The 17,223-nt window shown below is 41.7% G+C and overlaps 1 protein-coding gene across 1 annotated transcript in view; it reads left to right on the top strand.

The window, feature by feature from the left end:
• The window catches only part of FAM78B (family with sequence similarity 78 member B), a 31,592-nt gene extending 21,845 nt beyond the window's left edge, over window positions 1–9,747 (top strand). Inside the window, exon 2 of the mRNA XM_089516123.1 lies at window positions 1,008–9,747. Coding sequence (XP_089372249.1) covers window positions 1,008–1,530 — 523 coding nt within the window. The 3' untranslated portion in view covers window positions 1,531–9,747. The remainder of the gene's footprint in view (window positions 1–1,007) is intronic.
• Window positions 9,748–17,223: the final 7,476 nt, after the last annotated feature.

The following is a 17,223-nucleotide window of genomic DNA, read 5'->3' as shown; positions in this document are numbered from 1 at the left end:
TTATTCAGATTATATCCCAAGCTTTATAAAATTGTGGGAGCACATGGAGGATTTACATACCATTAAATCACCCAGGCTTCTTTCTAGCACATAAATGTCTTCAGAGCCTGAGCTACAGAATCAACACCGCTTAGGGCAGCTAAAGGAATCTGTAGGAAGACACTGCGTTGAAGAGTCTTTGGAAGTAGGAATCATGCCAGAGAGCAAATTTTAAAGAGTACGGCAATGTCTCAAAATGTAGCTTTTTACTTTTCTCCAAAGAAGCAATTAGAAAATCAGCTGCATTTATTTTTATTGGAAATGGTTAAAGGGAGCTCTTGGAGCCATGGGTGAGATGAATGGTAAATCTGCTCCCTGACCTGAGGAACCTAATTTTCCCATATGAGGGCAAGATTACCTATTTCCAACCAATTGTTCCATGTTGTTTTTCACAACCATTTGCATTTGTTGTTCGCAATGGAGTGTAAGAGGATGTTGTGAAAGAATGTAGATAATAAAAAAGGATCCAAACCTGAATGGAGTCTCTGAAAGTGAGTTTAATGTGCTACCATTCTTGAAGGTGTACAGTGCCATCGGTCTATCTCCTTGTGGGATGGTTGCAAAACTGACAGTGTTGTAATATTGGTTGTATACAAAAAACACAAGCTACTCAAATAGATTTGCTTAGCTCGGTGTCTGCTGATAGCATGTTGTAAAGCTTCTTGCTTCAATTATCTTTGCCATTTACATTAGCAGTCTTCAGACTTTTGAGGTCTGGGAAACCACCTTTAGACCCAGCATGAAACATAAATGCCACTTTCAGAAAAACATTTTTCCTGTTATATTCTGTTGCTACTGCTTCCACTTCCTCTTTCTCCTCCACTTCCTTCTGCATATGCTTGCTGTTACTGCTACTTTTTACCTGTTCAGAACTCTGTATGAAAAATGGCAGTTGATAATTCTGTTTGTGAAATTGCTTAGTAATTTTTATGGCTTTTCTCATTTGTTTTTCTGCTTTACTCTTCTAGGTCAAGCTGGGAACTTCCAGACTTAAGGGAAGGACGTGTGAAAGCCATCAGTGACTCTGATGGAGTGAGCTACCCCTGGTATGGAAACACCACAGAAACAGTGACTTTGATAGGCCCCACTAATAAGGTTTCCAGGTTCTCAGTCAGTATGAATGACAATTTCTACCCTAGTGTAACATGGGCTGTCCCTGTGAGTGACAGCAATGTGCCACTACTAACTAGGATTAAACGGGACCAAAGCTTTACCACATGGCTTGTAGCCATGAATATGACCACAAAGGAAAAAATTATCTTGCAGACTATAAAATGGAGGATGCGAGTGGACATTGAAGTTGATCCCATGCAGCTTTTGGGCAAGCGAGCCCGGTTGGTGGGAAGGACTCAACAGGAACAGCCCAAAATCCTGAGCAGAATGGAACCTATCCCACCAAATGCACTAGTGAAACCTAACGCCAATGATGCCCAGGTCCTCATGTGGAGGCCCAAGAGAGGCATGCCTTTGGTAGTGATACCACCCAAGTAGAGGACATATTTGACTGTACAAGTGAGAGTTTTTGCAACCACTGGTGTAAAATCTGAGCCAAAGAAGACCTCTCAAGTTCACCTGCCTTTTGCAGCTGCAAGTGGGAAGAGGGCTTCTTCAAGACAGTATTACATGGATGGGGCCAGTGCTGTGTCACAGTGAAATAGCTAGGTCTGGGGATGTTGGAAGAAGAAATGAAGCTTTTTCTCACCTCAAAGGTTTTCTCATGGAGAAAGTGGCTTTCTTATCTTCAGTGAAATATGGTGATCATGAATATTATTTCCAGTGCCTGTGGCTAATGCTGCTTCCTAGCCAATTAGATGTAGTTATGGAGGTCATTCTTACCAGACATTCATGGACTTCCAGTATATTGCCTACTTCTGGGGAATAGGACAGGAAGGGATGGCATATTACCACAACATTATACCTATGCATTTTTATTGATAATCAGATTTATTGCCCTGCTCATTGGAGTGAAAAGAGTGTTTATGAAGCAGGAACAATAGTGCTGTCTGTTTAGCTTCACACTTGTAGAAAGAAAAGCTGTGTCCGCATGGAACTGTCCACGGTGCTGAACTAAAGCACAACCCGAACTACCAGTAATACCTTTCAAAGATTAATTTATTTGGACTAAAGGAGTTAAGATCTTTTGCATGTTTCTCAATATGTTTCAAGTAGTTGTAAGTGTAGGAGTTTTGCCATAGTTTTCCATGTTCTGGGGAAAATCCAAGGTAAATCTACTAGCATCACCCTAGTGTTTAAGAAACACTATTGTTTCCACACAACATTCCCTATTCTACTTTTGTCAAGGAACAAAATATGGTCTGCAGACAGCATATTTGTCCAGCAAAGGGAAAGGAGTAATTGATTATGTTTGACATGAAAAGATGATGATAATCACTGACAGTGTTGAAAAACAGGAGGAAAAAACTGCCCTTAAAATGTGATCAGTAGAGAATGTTAAGAACCCAGCATGTCTCTACTCCACTTTTTATTACATCGTTGCTTATAGATTGTGAGGAGGGGGGGACACTCAGAGGGAGAAAAAAAATACTAATGAAGCAAACCTATTGTACTATTGCAAGGAGAGTCAACACTAAACAAAATCTTGCAAGGCTAGATAATACCCTCAGGTTAATTTCTGAATATCCCAGGCATAAAGGGAAAGTTTTGTAAGCAAAGCTTCCCATCTCAAAAATAACTTTGAAGGGTAAATTTTCATCTCTCTCTATTTGAGGAGGAATAGATCATCTTGCTCTGTGTAATGGACACTGGAAGATAATGCCACCTTCTCTGACATCTTCATAAGCATCTCTGATTATTATGGAGAGAGTGAGAGAACTCAAAACCCATAAAATACCCAGAAGTGTGCTTTACTGTCGTTGACTTTGAAGCAACACCTACTATGGGAACTTCAGAAGAGGTAGTGCAGAAATTAGTACAGTTGATGGTAGAGCTTTATGCTTAGCTTTTTGATCCACCCACAGTGTTATTGCAGCATTAATGGTATTGTGAACAAAGGAGATGTAGAAAACTGGGAAGAAAATGAGAAAGACTGCTGATTTCTTCAGTTGAAAAATAATGTATGGGTCATAGTACTTTGGCTAGTAGCTGTTGTGTGGGTATGCAGATAGGGACAGTTAAAAGAGGTTCACGGTGTGCTTCAACATTTTCAGGAACTGCTACATCCAGAATTCATACTAGTCCAAACTGTGTGGTATACAGTACTAACATATTTTCACACGAAGTGTATAAGCAGTCAGCCAGTAACACTGGAGATTGTCATTCTTGGGTAAGCAGAGATTTTCCCTTCCAAAGAAAATGATGCATTTTTCAGTGAATTGATTGTTCTCTTTATCCATGTGTATATGATACACTAATATCAGTTTATTGACATGTCTTTAGGTTATAGATCTTCACCATGAGCTATTTAGGCAGCTGAAGCTCTACTTTGTATGACTGGAATCTTTGCGGGAGAAGGAGGAATTCTTTGTAACCTTAGTAAAATTGCATCACAGTCTTTGGAATTGCTTTTTGCCTGTCAGGGCAAGAAGCTGAAAGTGCTTCACTGGTTTTGGGCTTGATCTTGATACTGAACTTCTCTGTTTTCAGATTAGCTTCACAACATGTTTCCATTGTTGCCATGGATTGTTGTCATCATTTTGCTTCTTTGTAGTGTTTTTAATTATCCCTCTTATCTATGAGACCACATACTTGTTGTTCCATGGAGCTCTTGATTTCACACTGTCCAAGTATTCTAGGACTGTTGAGCATCCATGCACAGGCAGGCATGTTACTTATGGCCAGTTCCTTTGGGAAATTACTAAAACATTTTATGTGAGGTTTTGAACTTGAAAAAGCTGCTATACAGATGCTGTTACTAAGCCATGGGCCTTCAAGGACATATGGTAGGGCAAACACTACTGAAATTACATGATGAATCTGCCATACAGTTATTAAGGGAATGAAATATACCACTGTGCCATCTGCTGTGAAATTTACTGCCACACAGAGTACAGGCTTTGTGTGACATCCTTGTTGTAGCAAATTTCAAAGAGCTCTATTACATCATTCCTTTTCCTACAATATAATAAGTGGTATGTTGATTGATATTAAATAGACTAACGTTAGCTTTGTATAAATTTCCCTCTAGAAGTTTATTCAACACAGCTGAATTTCTATAAGTGGTTTGTTGGTTTGTTTGTTTGTTTGATTGATTTGTATGCCACTTTTCTCCTAGAGTAGGACCCAAGGCAGCTCCAAGACAGAGACAATTAAAAATTTAAAATAATTTAAAATAATTAAAATTACCACATAAAACAGTATAAATAGTTTACAACATATACACAAGTTTTAAAAGATAAATAAAACATCCCAATAAGAAACTCCCCTGCTTACATATTAAAAGCCTGCTTATACAAAATGTCCTTTGCCTACCAGTGAAAGGAGAACAGAGAGGAAGCCAGCCTAGTCTACTATGGAAGGGAGTTCCAGAGATTGGGAGCAGCCACTGAGAAGGCTGCATCTTGTGTCTTCATCAGGCGAGCCTGTGATGGTGGCAGGACTGAGAGAAAGCCTTTTCCTGAAGATCTTAGGGGCCTAGCTGGTTTGTATGGGGAGATGTCTCTCAGTCTGGACGTAAGCCATATAGAGCTTTATAGGTCATGACCAGCACTTTGAATTGTGCCTGGAAACAAACTGGTAGCCAGTGAAGCTGTTTTAACAAAGGGGTTATATAGTCCCTATAATTGACCCTGGTCAGCAGTCTCGCTGCAGCATTTTGGACCCACTCAAGTTTGTGGACAGTTTCCAAAGGCAGCCCCGCATAGAGTGTGTTACAGTAGACTAAATGAGATGTAATCAAAGCACGTGCCTCCATAGCCAGATCTAATATCTCAAGGAATAGGCACAGCTGTCCACTGCTGAAACCTGGGCATTGAGGCTCATTGTGCAAGGTGAATCCAGAAGGACACCCAACGTGTGAGCCTGAGATTTCCAGGGAGTGTAACCCATGTAGCACAGGTGAAGTTCCTATTCCCTGATCTGACTTTCAACTGATCAAGAGCACCGCTGTCTTGTCTGGATTAAGTTTCTATTTGTTTGCTCTCATCCAATCCATTACTGGCAACAGACATTGGTTCAGTACCAAGATTTGGAATCAGATGCGGAGAAGAGATAGAGTTGGGTGTCATCAGCATACTGGTTACATCATACCCCAGAACTCATGATGACCTCTCCCAGTGGGTTCATGTAAATGTTAAACAGCATGGGGGTCAAAACAACTCTGAGGGACCCTGCAGGTCAACAGCCAGGGCATTGAACAGGAGCCTCCAGCATCATCTTCTGAGTTTGCCCCTCCACTGCATAATAGTGCCCCCAGGCCCCATCTCAGAGAGCTGGCCTAGAAGAATACTGTGGTCAATGATACTGAAAGTCACAGAACCAGCAGGAACAGTTCCCTGTATAGGGTTCATCCACCAAGTTGACCAAAGCTGTCTCCATCCCATAAGCAGGCCTGAAGCCACATTGAAATGAAACTAGATAATCCATCTCATCTAGAAATCTCTGGAGCTGGAAGGCTGCTGTACACTCCAGAACCTTGCCTAAAAGTGAGATGTTAGAGACTGGCCAATAATTACCAAGAATGGTGGGGTCCAGGGAGGCCTTTTTTAGTAGCAGCCTCACCACAGCCTCTTTTAGGCAAGATGGAAACCTCCTTTATTGCAGTGAGGCATTCACCACTCCCCTTACCCACTTGGCCAGTCTCTCTAGCTGCTTTCAAAAGTCAAGAACAACAAGTGTCCAATATACATGTGGTGGCTCTTCACCTCTGCAAGGATCATGTCCACATCCTCAGGCACAAATTGAAAGGTATCAAGCAAGCACCAAGATTACATTCACTGGACCTGTCTCAACTACAGCATCAAAGTCAGAGTGAGTTTGAGAATAAACACCTTATTCTAAAACATCATATTAATACTGTCCTGCACACATTGCATTGAATTTTGCTGTACTGATGTTTTTGCATAATACACTTTGGCTAACATTTTGCTAGTGAGTCATTTGGTTCATTGTGAAGGTTAGAATTCTCTACTGATCTTGCACAATGACCAAGCTCTCCCATCAAAACCCACCTTATACCTGATGCAGATCCCCCAACATAGCCACTTACTGGGTGGTGGAGAGCATGTGTGTGTGGACATGAGAGAGAGAGAGAGAGAAGCATGCTATTATATCCTATAGCTGGAAATAAACAGCAATGATAGCATCTTCTAGGACCTCTGAAAGTTCCCCAGGTGGTGCTGAAGGGTACCTCTTTGTTGTGCTCTTCCCTAGCTGGTAAAGGAGTCTGCAACTGATAGGAAGTGGGTTTTAGGGAGATTGGAGAGGATATGTGTTGTAGTTTTACCTGGTGAAATTTCATAGTATGTCTCTGTGGGCGGGGCATTTCCTCCCTGAGACATGGCATACCGCTACACATGCTGTAAGTTAGTTTCGATTCCCAAACACCACGCAAGACACCGAAGGATGCTGTGAAACCTTTACTGAAGAATGTTAAACAAACACTAACACAACTGTGGTTTGGGTTACGTCACCCTTGCCCGCTAATCAGACTGATTGAATTACACCCCTGGGTTGGAGGCCGAGTCGACGTCTTCGCTCTTCACTCGCAATTCACTTGAGCTCGCCCTCTTTTCTCTGGACTCCCAGTCAGCCTTTCCTCCTAGCGGGGGTCCCGGTCGCTGCTCCCAACACTCTCCTTTTGGGTCTCACCACTCTCCTTCCAATGGCTCGGGGTTCTCCCTTCTCCACTCCTCTTCCCGTGGATAGCGGAAGTCGCCCTCCCGTCGGGCGTCCGGTAGAGTTACAGACACGTGGGGACCCACCCGCAGTAAACTGTGTCTTTCCTCCAAGGTTACCAGGCATCCTACCCGACCTGGGCTCCGTAATATTCTTTCTTGCCCTCTCGCGACCGCCTCTGCCCATCCAACTCTTCTGCGTTCTCCTCCTCCCCGATACACCTGGCCCTCTCTCCTTAAATATCCCTTTTGCTTCTCCCCTCTGTCTGCTCCGCTCCTCCCGGGTCCTGCTGCCCCTCGCCCTCTGACTCCACCCGCTCAACCCTTACCTTCCCCTCTCCCACCTCACTACAGTTTCTCTGATCAATGGTCTCAGCCATGAATTCATGGATGCTTGGAAAAAACAGAGATGGAATTGGGTCAGTATGGAACATTACAGTTCTATGTCTTCTAAAAATGTGTTAAACTGTGTCAAGCTCAGCTTCATTTAGGTCATATTAGTTTGACGGATTTCTGTTTACACTTGAAATATGCTGAGCTTTGGTACTGAGACCAAAGTCTTCCTGTCTAATTCCAGATTTCAATGACCTGTGCCTTTGGTTGCCCATGGCTAGGATTAATTGCTGTTCTCCATTACCTCAGAAAACAAATAATGTAGGAGTTGTAAAGCTCTGGTAGACTAGCACAGACTATTTCTGAGAACATGCAGCGCCACAAAAATTGTTAAGACAATGTCTAAGAGACCGTGAGGAAGCTTCCCATATTTCTTTTCTTTTAAGGAAAAATGGAGCAATATTTTAGTAGCTCATTGAAAATGAATAACTGTGGATAAAACATTTGGATGGTGTTGTAGAAAAGCAGGGGAAAAGGAGCCAATTTTGAATTCCAATATGATCCCACACATACACCTACTGTACAACACATGCAGCATATCCTTGATGTGAGTATTAGAATATTGTGAATGAAAGCTAATAGTCCCATTTGATGCATTTTAGAAAAACTGAATTGGATGGAGGTGTACAACCATCCAGAATCATTTTTATGTATAATTTTAAGTCTCCTGGTTTCCCTGGTTTTTAAAGTTTCATCTGTTATGCAGTATTGACATTGATGCCTGAGATGGAGAATCTTGTTAAAAGACTGGTTAGACATGGGAGGACTGGAGGCTGGTTAGTCTAGTGCATTTAAGCACTAATGCCAAACCATCCATGTTCACCACTGGGTTGTTCATTCTTGTTGTGCTGGAAAAGGCAATAGTGGCTTTCCCAAAGGGAGGAGAGCCTGATAGTGGATAACTACAATATTTGGCTTCACTAGTAATGATATCCAGAAGTGATAAATCATGATTATTGCTGTGTTCATCTTGATGCTTTGACTGTATGTGTGTGTGTGTGTGTATGAGGACTTCATTGCTCAGGGGAGTTTAAACTGGAGTGGACATTAAGAATATTCCATGTATTACACAGGCTTTCTACTTGGTATGAGAGAGTGGTATTGTATTTCCAAGCCCAGCCTAAGGTGTAGAAGAAGAGATCATTGCTCAGGCTGAGCCCAAAAATGAACTCATTGTGTTCAAAGTACATTTCAGGGATCGTTATAGAATATGAGTTGTTCTTAAAATACAAGTCACTTTAGAAAGTCTATGCCTGAGTGTGGTGTATTTCATGAGGGAACCTGTTTTTGAATAGGGCTGCACTAGTGCACTAGCTAGTTGGCCTGTCAGTGGAGGACCCCATCAAAACTGATCACCTGTCCCAGGGCATCCCAGGAGGCTATTCTAATACTTCAATCTGCGTGAAGTGAGGTTCTCTTCTTTCTTGGTATTAAATAGATAATAAAGCAACTTATGATACAATATGCAGTTTGATGGTACTGATGAAGTATTTGGCAGTGATTAGCAATGTTGTTTCATAGGAGTATTAGCTAGTGAAAAGACAATTTGAGCTATTCTGATCTTTGACATGGCTGTCAGACACTTCCTGGAAAGTTGTAAGAGAAAGGGGCCTTGGGAAGCAACTGTTCAAGAGGAAGAGGAGGCAAGTTCTTTATGGATGGCCTGAGGATTAGCAAAGGATGAGCAAAGAGAAGCCTGTGCATTACATTTACCCTTCAGTGCTCCAAGTGTAGTTCTCAGATATTCCAAGGACACCTTAATACTGAGAACAAATTGTAACACTCCTCTATGGTAAATCATGCCCCAAAGCCTCTGGTGGGCATGGTTTGCAAGGTTTTTTGTTTTGTTTTGTTTTGGTGAATGGACCATGTATCTATTTTAGGTTAAGAAACATCAAAATTGCCCATTGATGCCTTACCCTTTTGGGTCATTCCACTTAGTTTCTGTTTTAGAAAGGTTCATGAGGGCATGGATTGGCTAAAGGTGGTAGAACTCAGAAGGCAGGCTTGTGGATCTTGTTAATTCCCATCTTTTCCTCAGATGATTTGAGCACCTCAAGAGGGGTGCTTCTGGGAAGGGAAGCTAGAAGACATTGGTCAAGAGAGCTGAAATTCACATATAGATATGAAGTAATTAGTAAAATCGTTGGCTGCTGGCATCAGTACCTTTTATAGGCTTAACATCTACTAGTGTAAACTGTAGGCAAGCTTTTGAGTTTAATTTTTTTTCTTCCAGTAATCTTTCTCAGCTGTGTAGACACCAAGATTACTTGTAAGGGAAGAAGACTTGCATCATCCCACAGCCAGTGGGATTTTCTGTGTAATAAAATCAATTTTAAGTGTAAATTTTGCAGTCTTGATGGCTTCTAGCCTTGAATAACTTTTAGAAGCAGCAAAAGATGGGGAGTTGGTGACTGCTGCAAAAGAGGAAGGAGCTGAATAGTCTCATATTGGGCATACACATTGTGTATGGGTTAGAAATCCATATAAACATAAAATAACCAGTATAAGCTTTAATTTGGATACAGTGAATCTTTGTCTTTGATTTGTATTATAAAGTCACTTTCTACCACCTACCTTAAAATTGTGGCTGTGAAAGAGCCTCCATTTTACACAGCCCAATGAGTTTTGTGTGCCTCAGCGAGGAATAAATTTTGGCACAACAGAAATTCCTTCTTTTGCTGTTTTTGTTTTTGTTTTGGAAGCTGACATAACAACTAAGGAATTTATGGCTCTGGCACTTTCTCCCTTCTTCCTTTCTTCTTGCTGTTTCTGTCTTGGCATAACCTCTGGGATTTCCACTTTCAATTTGTGGCTTGTTGTAGTTTGGATTCAACAAGGTAATCCACAAGAGGATACTATAAATTAGATCCCACATTGGGACAGGGAGTTGAATTTTCTAGGCCTTTCCAGCCATACTCTTCTGAAATAGTTCTGCTTACTGAATGTCTATGAATTTATCAGCAACCACACATGTAATCCACAAAAGTATTTGGCAGCTTTTCTCAGGGAAGAACAGGGCAGGGGAGATGAGATTACACAGAATGGGATTCCAGATATTTTCTCTGCCTGTGAAACTGGATTTAAAGCGCCTCCAGCATCTTGGTTCCCTTTAGCACACGCCCATCTTCACAATTGTGCCTCTGCATACCATGTCCTAGCTTGTGGTGGAAACTGTTGTATATGGATCCAAGCCAAATATTTCTAGTTGCAGCAAGCCAGGCTGACTGGTGACAGACAGAGCAGGAACAGGCTCTTCCTCTGTAGATAGATTTCCATGTACATTGGTTTTGAGACCAGTTGCTTAGTATCCATGCTATAGAGCAGTGATTGTGAATCTTTTAGAGACTGAGTGCCCAATTCAATGGCGTTTCTGCACTGGGTGTCACCCGATGCTGGAGTGGAGGGTGGGACTTCTGGGGGTGGGACTTCCCTTGAGACAGTTAAAGGTATGGGAAGGCGGTTGTTACTCCTGCGCTCCCATGCCTTCAACTGTCTCGGTGTCCCCTCAGAAATAGTTTCGCATGCCAGAGAGGGCACATGTGCCATAGGTTCGCCACCATGGCTATAGTCTATCAGGAGTAGAAGCAGTATCTCTGTGATTACTCATTGATCCATAGAGCTGTGTGATTGTATTCCAGCAGAAGAATTCCTTCCCCTCTTTTGCGTAAGAGTTGTAGTCGGTATTTGCTGAAAGTGAGCAGCCCTCCTAAATTGTACTTGTGTTCATGTCAGGGAAACATGTACTCTGGACTGTAACATCCATCATTTTAAACTATAAGACAACATTTCATACACCAACTTTGTTTATTGATCTATTTATTTTAATTGAATTTTTCACCCACTGAACAATCGCCTTATCTCAGTAGTCCTTGTAATGAATGTTTAGTGTTGGCATTGAAACAAACCACTAAATTTAGGGCATGAAGGATGGCTTTCTCGCACATGCTGCTTATTATCTTAAGCTTCCACCTAGTTTTTAATTATTTCTTTGCACCATGATTATCAGCTCTGCACAGAAGTTGCACTAAGCTGGGGAAAGGAGCAGGTGGGGAGACTTAAATCTGTTCTCTTCAGTTCATGAGTCACTTTCTTTCCAACTTTAAGCTAGACCTTCTAGAAACCCCCACATCCCCCTTTTTCTCCTTTTCCCTTTGTGGTATTATTCCTTTCACTATTGTTACAGAAGTTATCAGTTTCCAGAGACATTGATAGAAGTAGGAGCTTGTGAAAATCATTTTGGAAATTTAAAAAACCCAGGTATTCTCTCATTTGGAAAAGACTGGAAAAGGAAAGCTGTTCTTTGCAGAGTGCCTTAAAACAACATTGACATTAGTTGAAGGTGGGAGGAAGGGTGTAGAGGAACATTGCTCTTTGACACTGGATTTTACAAAGGCTCAATCAATGTTGCATTCCATTTCTCTGGGATTTGAAGAAATTGTTAAATACATGATGTATTGTTAACAGAAGACCGCTTCCTTTATTTATGTGGGATGGGATAAGTTTAAATTTAAAGTTTGTGAGACATCTGACAATACCATTTGAGAAAGAAAGAAGAGTTTCCACTTGAGATTCTTGGTGCAGCTAGCATTAAAATGAATCAAATTAGAGACACTTTACAATGTTTCTCTGATTTACTAATGGAAAACCTTTGATTAGCTCAGTTTGACATCCCCATTTGATTCCTTGCAACAGTCTCTCCTCAAGTTGCAAATCAAAGGCACTAAAATACTATGTTTAATTTACACTTAATGGAGGCAGAGCTACAAGTTTCAGAACATTGTTTTTGCAGTGATTTGATTTTAAGGGTAAATGCGTGTAAATGCTGAATTGGGGAAACATTCAGTCTTTAGCAACAATAACATGGTGAAGGAAATTAAATTAATTAAATGGCTGCAAAAGGAGTCAATACACCTGCAGTTATGCAGCCCCCATAACCTTTTTTTAAAAGACTAAAAAAGCACATTCATGCCATAGTGGTGCAGCATTATGGGAGATGTTTTGTGTGCCCCATCATCAATCATGCACAGGCATGATCAGGGGAATGGCTCTGATAGTCACACAACCACACAACCTTATGCTGATCCCAAGAGCAAAGTCTGCGCTATTTAGAACACTGCTATGCAAAGTGGTGGTTCCTGGACTGGTGCCAGTCTGGGCCATTGGTTCCTGGTCTGCACCATACTTCCAGGAAAGAAAGAAACTGCTATGGTAAATGGATGCAAATATGGCATCAAGTCCCTTAAACATTAGGGAAAAAATGGTCAGTTCTCCACATCAGATAGCTTTGAGAAGCATGGATAAAGGGGGAAGGATTGACATGAAATACTGTGTTTCTGATTCTCCCAAATTGTGTCATCTCCGTAATAGCTCTGCTGATGATCAAGAAGGCTATCTGGAAGATTAATAGTAATTAACTGCATATCTATTCTGGCTAAACCGTTGTACAGAAAGAACTGACACTGGAAACAGAGGGTACCTGCCTTCACAAAAGTGTGGTGAAAAGTAGGAAAGGCCATGTTCAGGTTGATCTGAATGAGTTGAGATTTCATGTACACATTCCAATCTGAATGATAATTGGAAAATACAAAGGTGGTGGAGTCTAAGCAATGAGACTAAACATTGCTTTTCCTTCAGGTTCGTATTGCAATTACTTCTTTGATAATAACAGCATTAAACAACCTATTATGCTGCGGATTTGAGCTTTAGCTTTCTTTTAGACATATGATGATGTGGTACCTTCATAAACACTGGCCCCCATTGCTCGACCTGAACACCAAGCCAAGATTCTGCAATGAAAAATTACATAAATGGTGTATACAAGTCTCAAGCTGACTACACTTTATTGAACAAAAATCTGTATGTGAGGTCTCCACATTAGCCAACTACAGAAAAACTAACTAAACTAAACCATATACTGTCTCTCATGAAGGATTAAGCACTCTATTTGGTTCTCTTGGGGTGAAGCAGATGGGGCAATTGCCACGGGACCACCACATCCAGATGCTATGGACCTGAATTAGCTGTGAAAAGGAGCTATTCCTTTTGCGGCTGGGTGTCAGGCAGCGCCAGCGTGTCCTCTGCATGCGCCATGTGCACACCCTGCCCCTGGATTGGCCTGTCGGCGGCCCTTTTGGTCCATCTGAGACTTATGTGCACCTTTATTTCACCTCCTAGCTCCAAGGGCATACCTCCACAGATAAATATTATTTATACATCTATTTGAAGTACAGATTGGTTTATAGAGGCACCCAGCCCTCACTGTCAGCAAGAGAGTCAGAGAGGCAAGTGAGAAGAGGCAACACTATTCCTTCCTCTCCTTTCATTTGGGGGAAGAAGGGGACGATCAGCGCCAGGGAAGGGAGCCAACCATGAGCTGAAGCCACTTACTTCCCCAGCACTGCCTCCTTGTCCCCCAGGGCTCCTGGGAAGCAGATACACTTCAGGAGAGCACAGAAAGCTCTCAGAAAAGTTCAGAAGCAGAAATTCCTGCAACAGAAATGCTGCCTTTGGAGGCCACAAATGATCTGTATGGGCAACAAATTCTAACAAATTCTGTGTAGTGGCATAAAATTCCCATAAAAAGAAAATGTGGGATTGATTCCACATTGTTGCAGAATCATTATTATGCAGCCTGCTCAACACTTTCACACAGAGAGAAAGGATGAAAAAAGCAAACCAAAAGCATTTCTTCCGTTTATCCTGGATCCCAGAAGGATGTGCATGCACACACACACACACACACGGAAGTGATTAACACAGAGAACTGAAAAATGTATAGCATAAGCAAAACATTTCAACTTCAACCTGCTCCTGTTGCTACAGCTGGGACTGAGCTACGTCCAGTTTAGAACACTCTTGTTTCCAGCATTTTATTGGAAATGGTAGGGCCACTGCATGGAGAAGCTGGACAAATACTAACAGCAGACAGAGAAAAGGCAGCACTACTCAACACCTTCTTTGTCTTGGTCATCTCCAAAAGGGAAACCAGAGCTCAGCCTGGGGGAAATGGAGCAGATGGAGCACTAGGAAATGCAGCACAGAATAGGTAAAGAGGTAGTGCAGGAATGCCTGGCCAGTATGAATGAATTCAAATCTCTAGGACCAGATGAACTACATCCAAGGATATTAAAAGAAGTGGCAGAAGTAATCTGAGAACCACTGGCAATAATCTTTGAGGATTCTTGGAGAACTGGAGAGGTCCAGCAGATTGGAGGAGGTGAAATGTTGCCCCAATCTTCAAAAAGAGTGAATAGGGGAAGAGGACCCAAACAATTAGCTCCCAGTCAGCCTGACATCAATAGCAGGAAACATTCTAGAGAAGATCATGAAACATACAGTCTGTAAGCACTTCGAAAGGAATGCCATGATCATTTAAAGTCAATGTGGGTTTCTCATAAACAAGTCATGCCAGACTAATCTCTCTTTTTCTGAAAGATTAACAAGCTTGGTAGATGAAGGGAATGCTATGGTTGTAGTGTATCTTGATTTCAGTAAGGCATTTGTCAAAGCCCCCCAGATATTCTTGGGGAAATGCTAGTAAAATGTGGGTTAGAAAATGCTACTTCTAGGTGGTTTTTTAACTGGTTGACAGACTGAACCCAAAGGTTGCTCACCAATGGATCCTTTTCATCCTGGAGAGATATGACTTTTGGGGAGCCACAGAGTTCTCTCTTGGGCCCAGTGCTATTCAACATCTTTATCAATGCCTTGGATGATGAAATAGAGAGCATGCTTATCAAACCTGCAGATGACAGTAAATTAGAAGCAGCAGCCAATACCCAAGAAGACAGGATCAGAATTCAAAATGACCTTAATAGATATGGAGAGCTGGACCAAAATTAACAAAATGAATTTCAACAGGGAGAAATGTAAGGTACTACAGAAAAAATGAAATGCATAGATATAGGTTCAGGAATATTTGTCTTGACAACAATAGTGTAAGAGGGATCTAGGAGTCTTAGTAGATCACAAGCTAAACATGAGTCAACAGTGTGATGCAGCAGCTAAAAAAGCCAGTGCCATACTAGGCTGCATCAATAGGAGTATAGTGTTTAGATGGAATGAAGTAATAGTGCCACTTTATTCTGCTTTGGTCAGACCTCACCTGGAATACTGTGTCCATTTCTGGGCATCACAGTTCAAGAAGGATATTGACAAGCTGGAATGAGGAGAATGACCAAATGGTGAAGGGTCTGGAAACCATGTCCTATGAGGAACGACTTAGGGAGCAGGGGATGTTTAGCCTGGAGAAGAGAAGGTTAAGGGATGATATAATAGCCCTGTTTAAATATTTGAAGGGATGTCATATTGAGGAGGGAGCAAGCTTGTTTTCTGCTGCTCCAGAGACCAGGACCCGGAGCAACAGGTGCAAACTGCTGGAAAAGAGATTCCACCTTAACATTAGGAGGAACTTCCTGACAGTAAGGGCTGTTTGACAGTGGAACACACTCCCTTGGAGTGTAGTGGAGTCTCCTTCCTTAGAGGTCTTTAAACAGAGGCTGGATGGCCATCTGTCGGGGATGCTTTGATTGGGATTTCCTGCATGGCAGGGGGTGGACTGGATGGCCCTTGCGGTCTCTTCCAACTCTATGATTCCATTGCTTGGTGTCCTAGTCTCTGGAGCAGAAAACAAGCTTGATCCATTGTCAATATGACACCCCTTCAAATATTTAAACATGGCTATCATGTCACCTCTTAACCTCCTCTTCCTCAGGCTAAACATACACAGCTCCCTAAGCTGATCCTCATAGGCATGGTTTCCAGACCTTTCGCCCTCCTTTGGACATGCTCCAGTTTCTCAACATCTTTTTAAAATTGTGGTGCCCAGAACTGGACACAATATTCCAGGTGGGGCCTGACCAGAGCGGAAAAGACATTCCACCTCAACGTTAGAAAGAACTTCCTGATGGTAAGAGCTAATTGACAGTAGAATATGGTCCCTCAGAGTGTGGTGGAGTCTTCTTCTGTGGCGATTTGTAAAGAGAAGTTGGATGGCCATCTGTAAGGAATACTTTAATTTTGTATACCTTCATGGCAGAGGATTGTACTGAATGATCCTTGTAGTGTCTTCCAGTTCTATAATTCTATTGTTCTCTTATTCTATGATATTCTAAATTGAGGCCATGTGGTATTGCAGTATTGAGTCTAAAAATCGTGAAATCCCCCCTTTTGTCTAAAGTGTCTTAAGACGGCTCAATACCAGACAAATCAAATAGGCTCTGTTGTTCTCAACTGAAATGTGTGGCCACCAGTTGCTACATCGTCTTGGTCAGGATTGCAGACTTATTATTTCTGAAATGTATATGCAGGTCTGTGGATGGTTTACCCACATACTATGGATGACAATCTGTATGTCCACATTCAATCACATAAATTAGATTGCAGGATTGGCAGATAATGTGTTGTGTAATATGGTAGGCTCTGCCAGTATCTACTCCTAAAAGTGACAGTCTGCTTGTACAGGTGATGCAATGCTTTGAATCACACAGGTATCATCCTGGATTGCTGACTGGTCTTTTCTGGGCAGCATTTATGAGCAATCTGTAGATTTGGCAGCTGAGGAGAGTTATAACTGGAGGCTTGATGATGGTTTTAGCAAGATATTTGATATTTATTAACAATAGATGCTGCAGTCTTTTGTATCTATTGAATCTCCTTTCTTGTGAAATGGGATATTTCACAAGGATCAACATGCTATCCCAACTGAAATCCTAAATGAACTGCTACAGTGCACAAAGACAGAAGCAACTTTAGTGTTAACTAAAATATGCCAACAAATGTGGAAAACAAAACAGTGGCCAATAGACCGCAAATGATCAATATATATCCCACTCCACAAGAAATGAGATACAAAAGACTTCAACAGCAGCAACAACAATATTTATTTGTATCCTGCTTCTCCCTGTAGGACCATAGTATTAATCTCCCATGCAAGCAAAATTAAACTCAAAATTCTGCAGCATACACTCCAATCATGCATGGAGAAATAAATTCCAGA

This window comes from Sceloporus occidentalis, unplaced genomic scaffold (genome assembly GCF_023333645.1).
Source record: "Sceloporus occidentalis isolate IW3139 unplaced genomic scaffold, rSceOcc1.0.p SCAF_3, whole genome shotgun sequence".
Classification (NCBI taxonomy): domain Eukaryota; kingdom Metazoa; phylum Chordata; class Lepidosauria; order Squamata; family Phrynosomatidae; genus Sceloporus; species Sceloporus occidentalis.
This window is presented reverse-complemented; position numbering and strand designations above follow the sequence as displayed.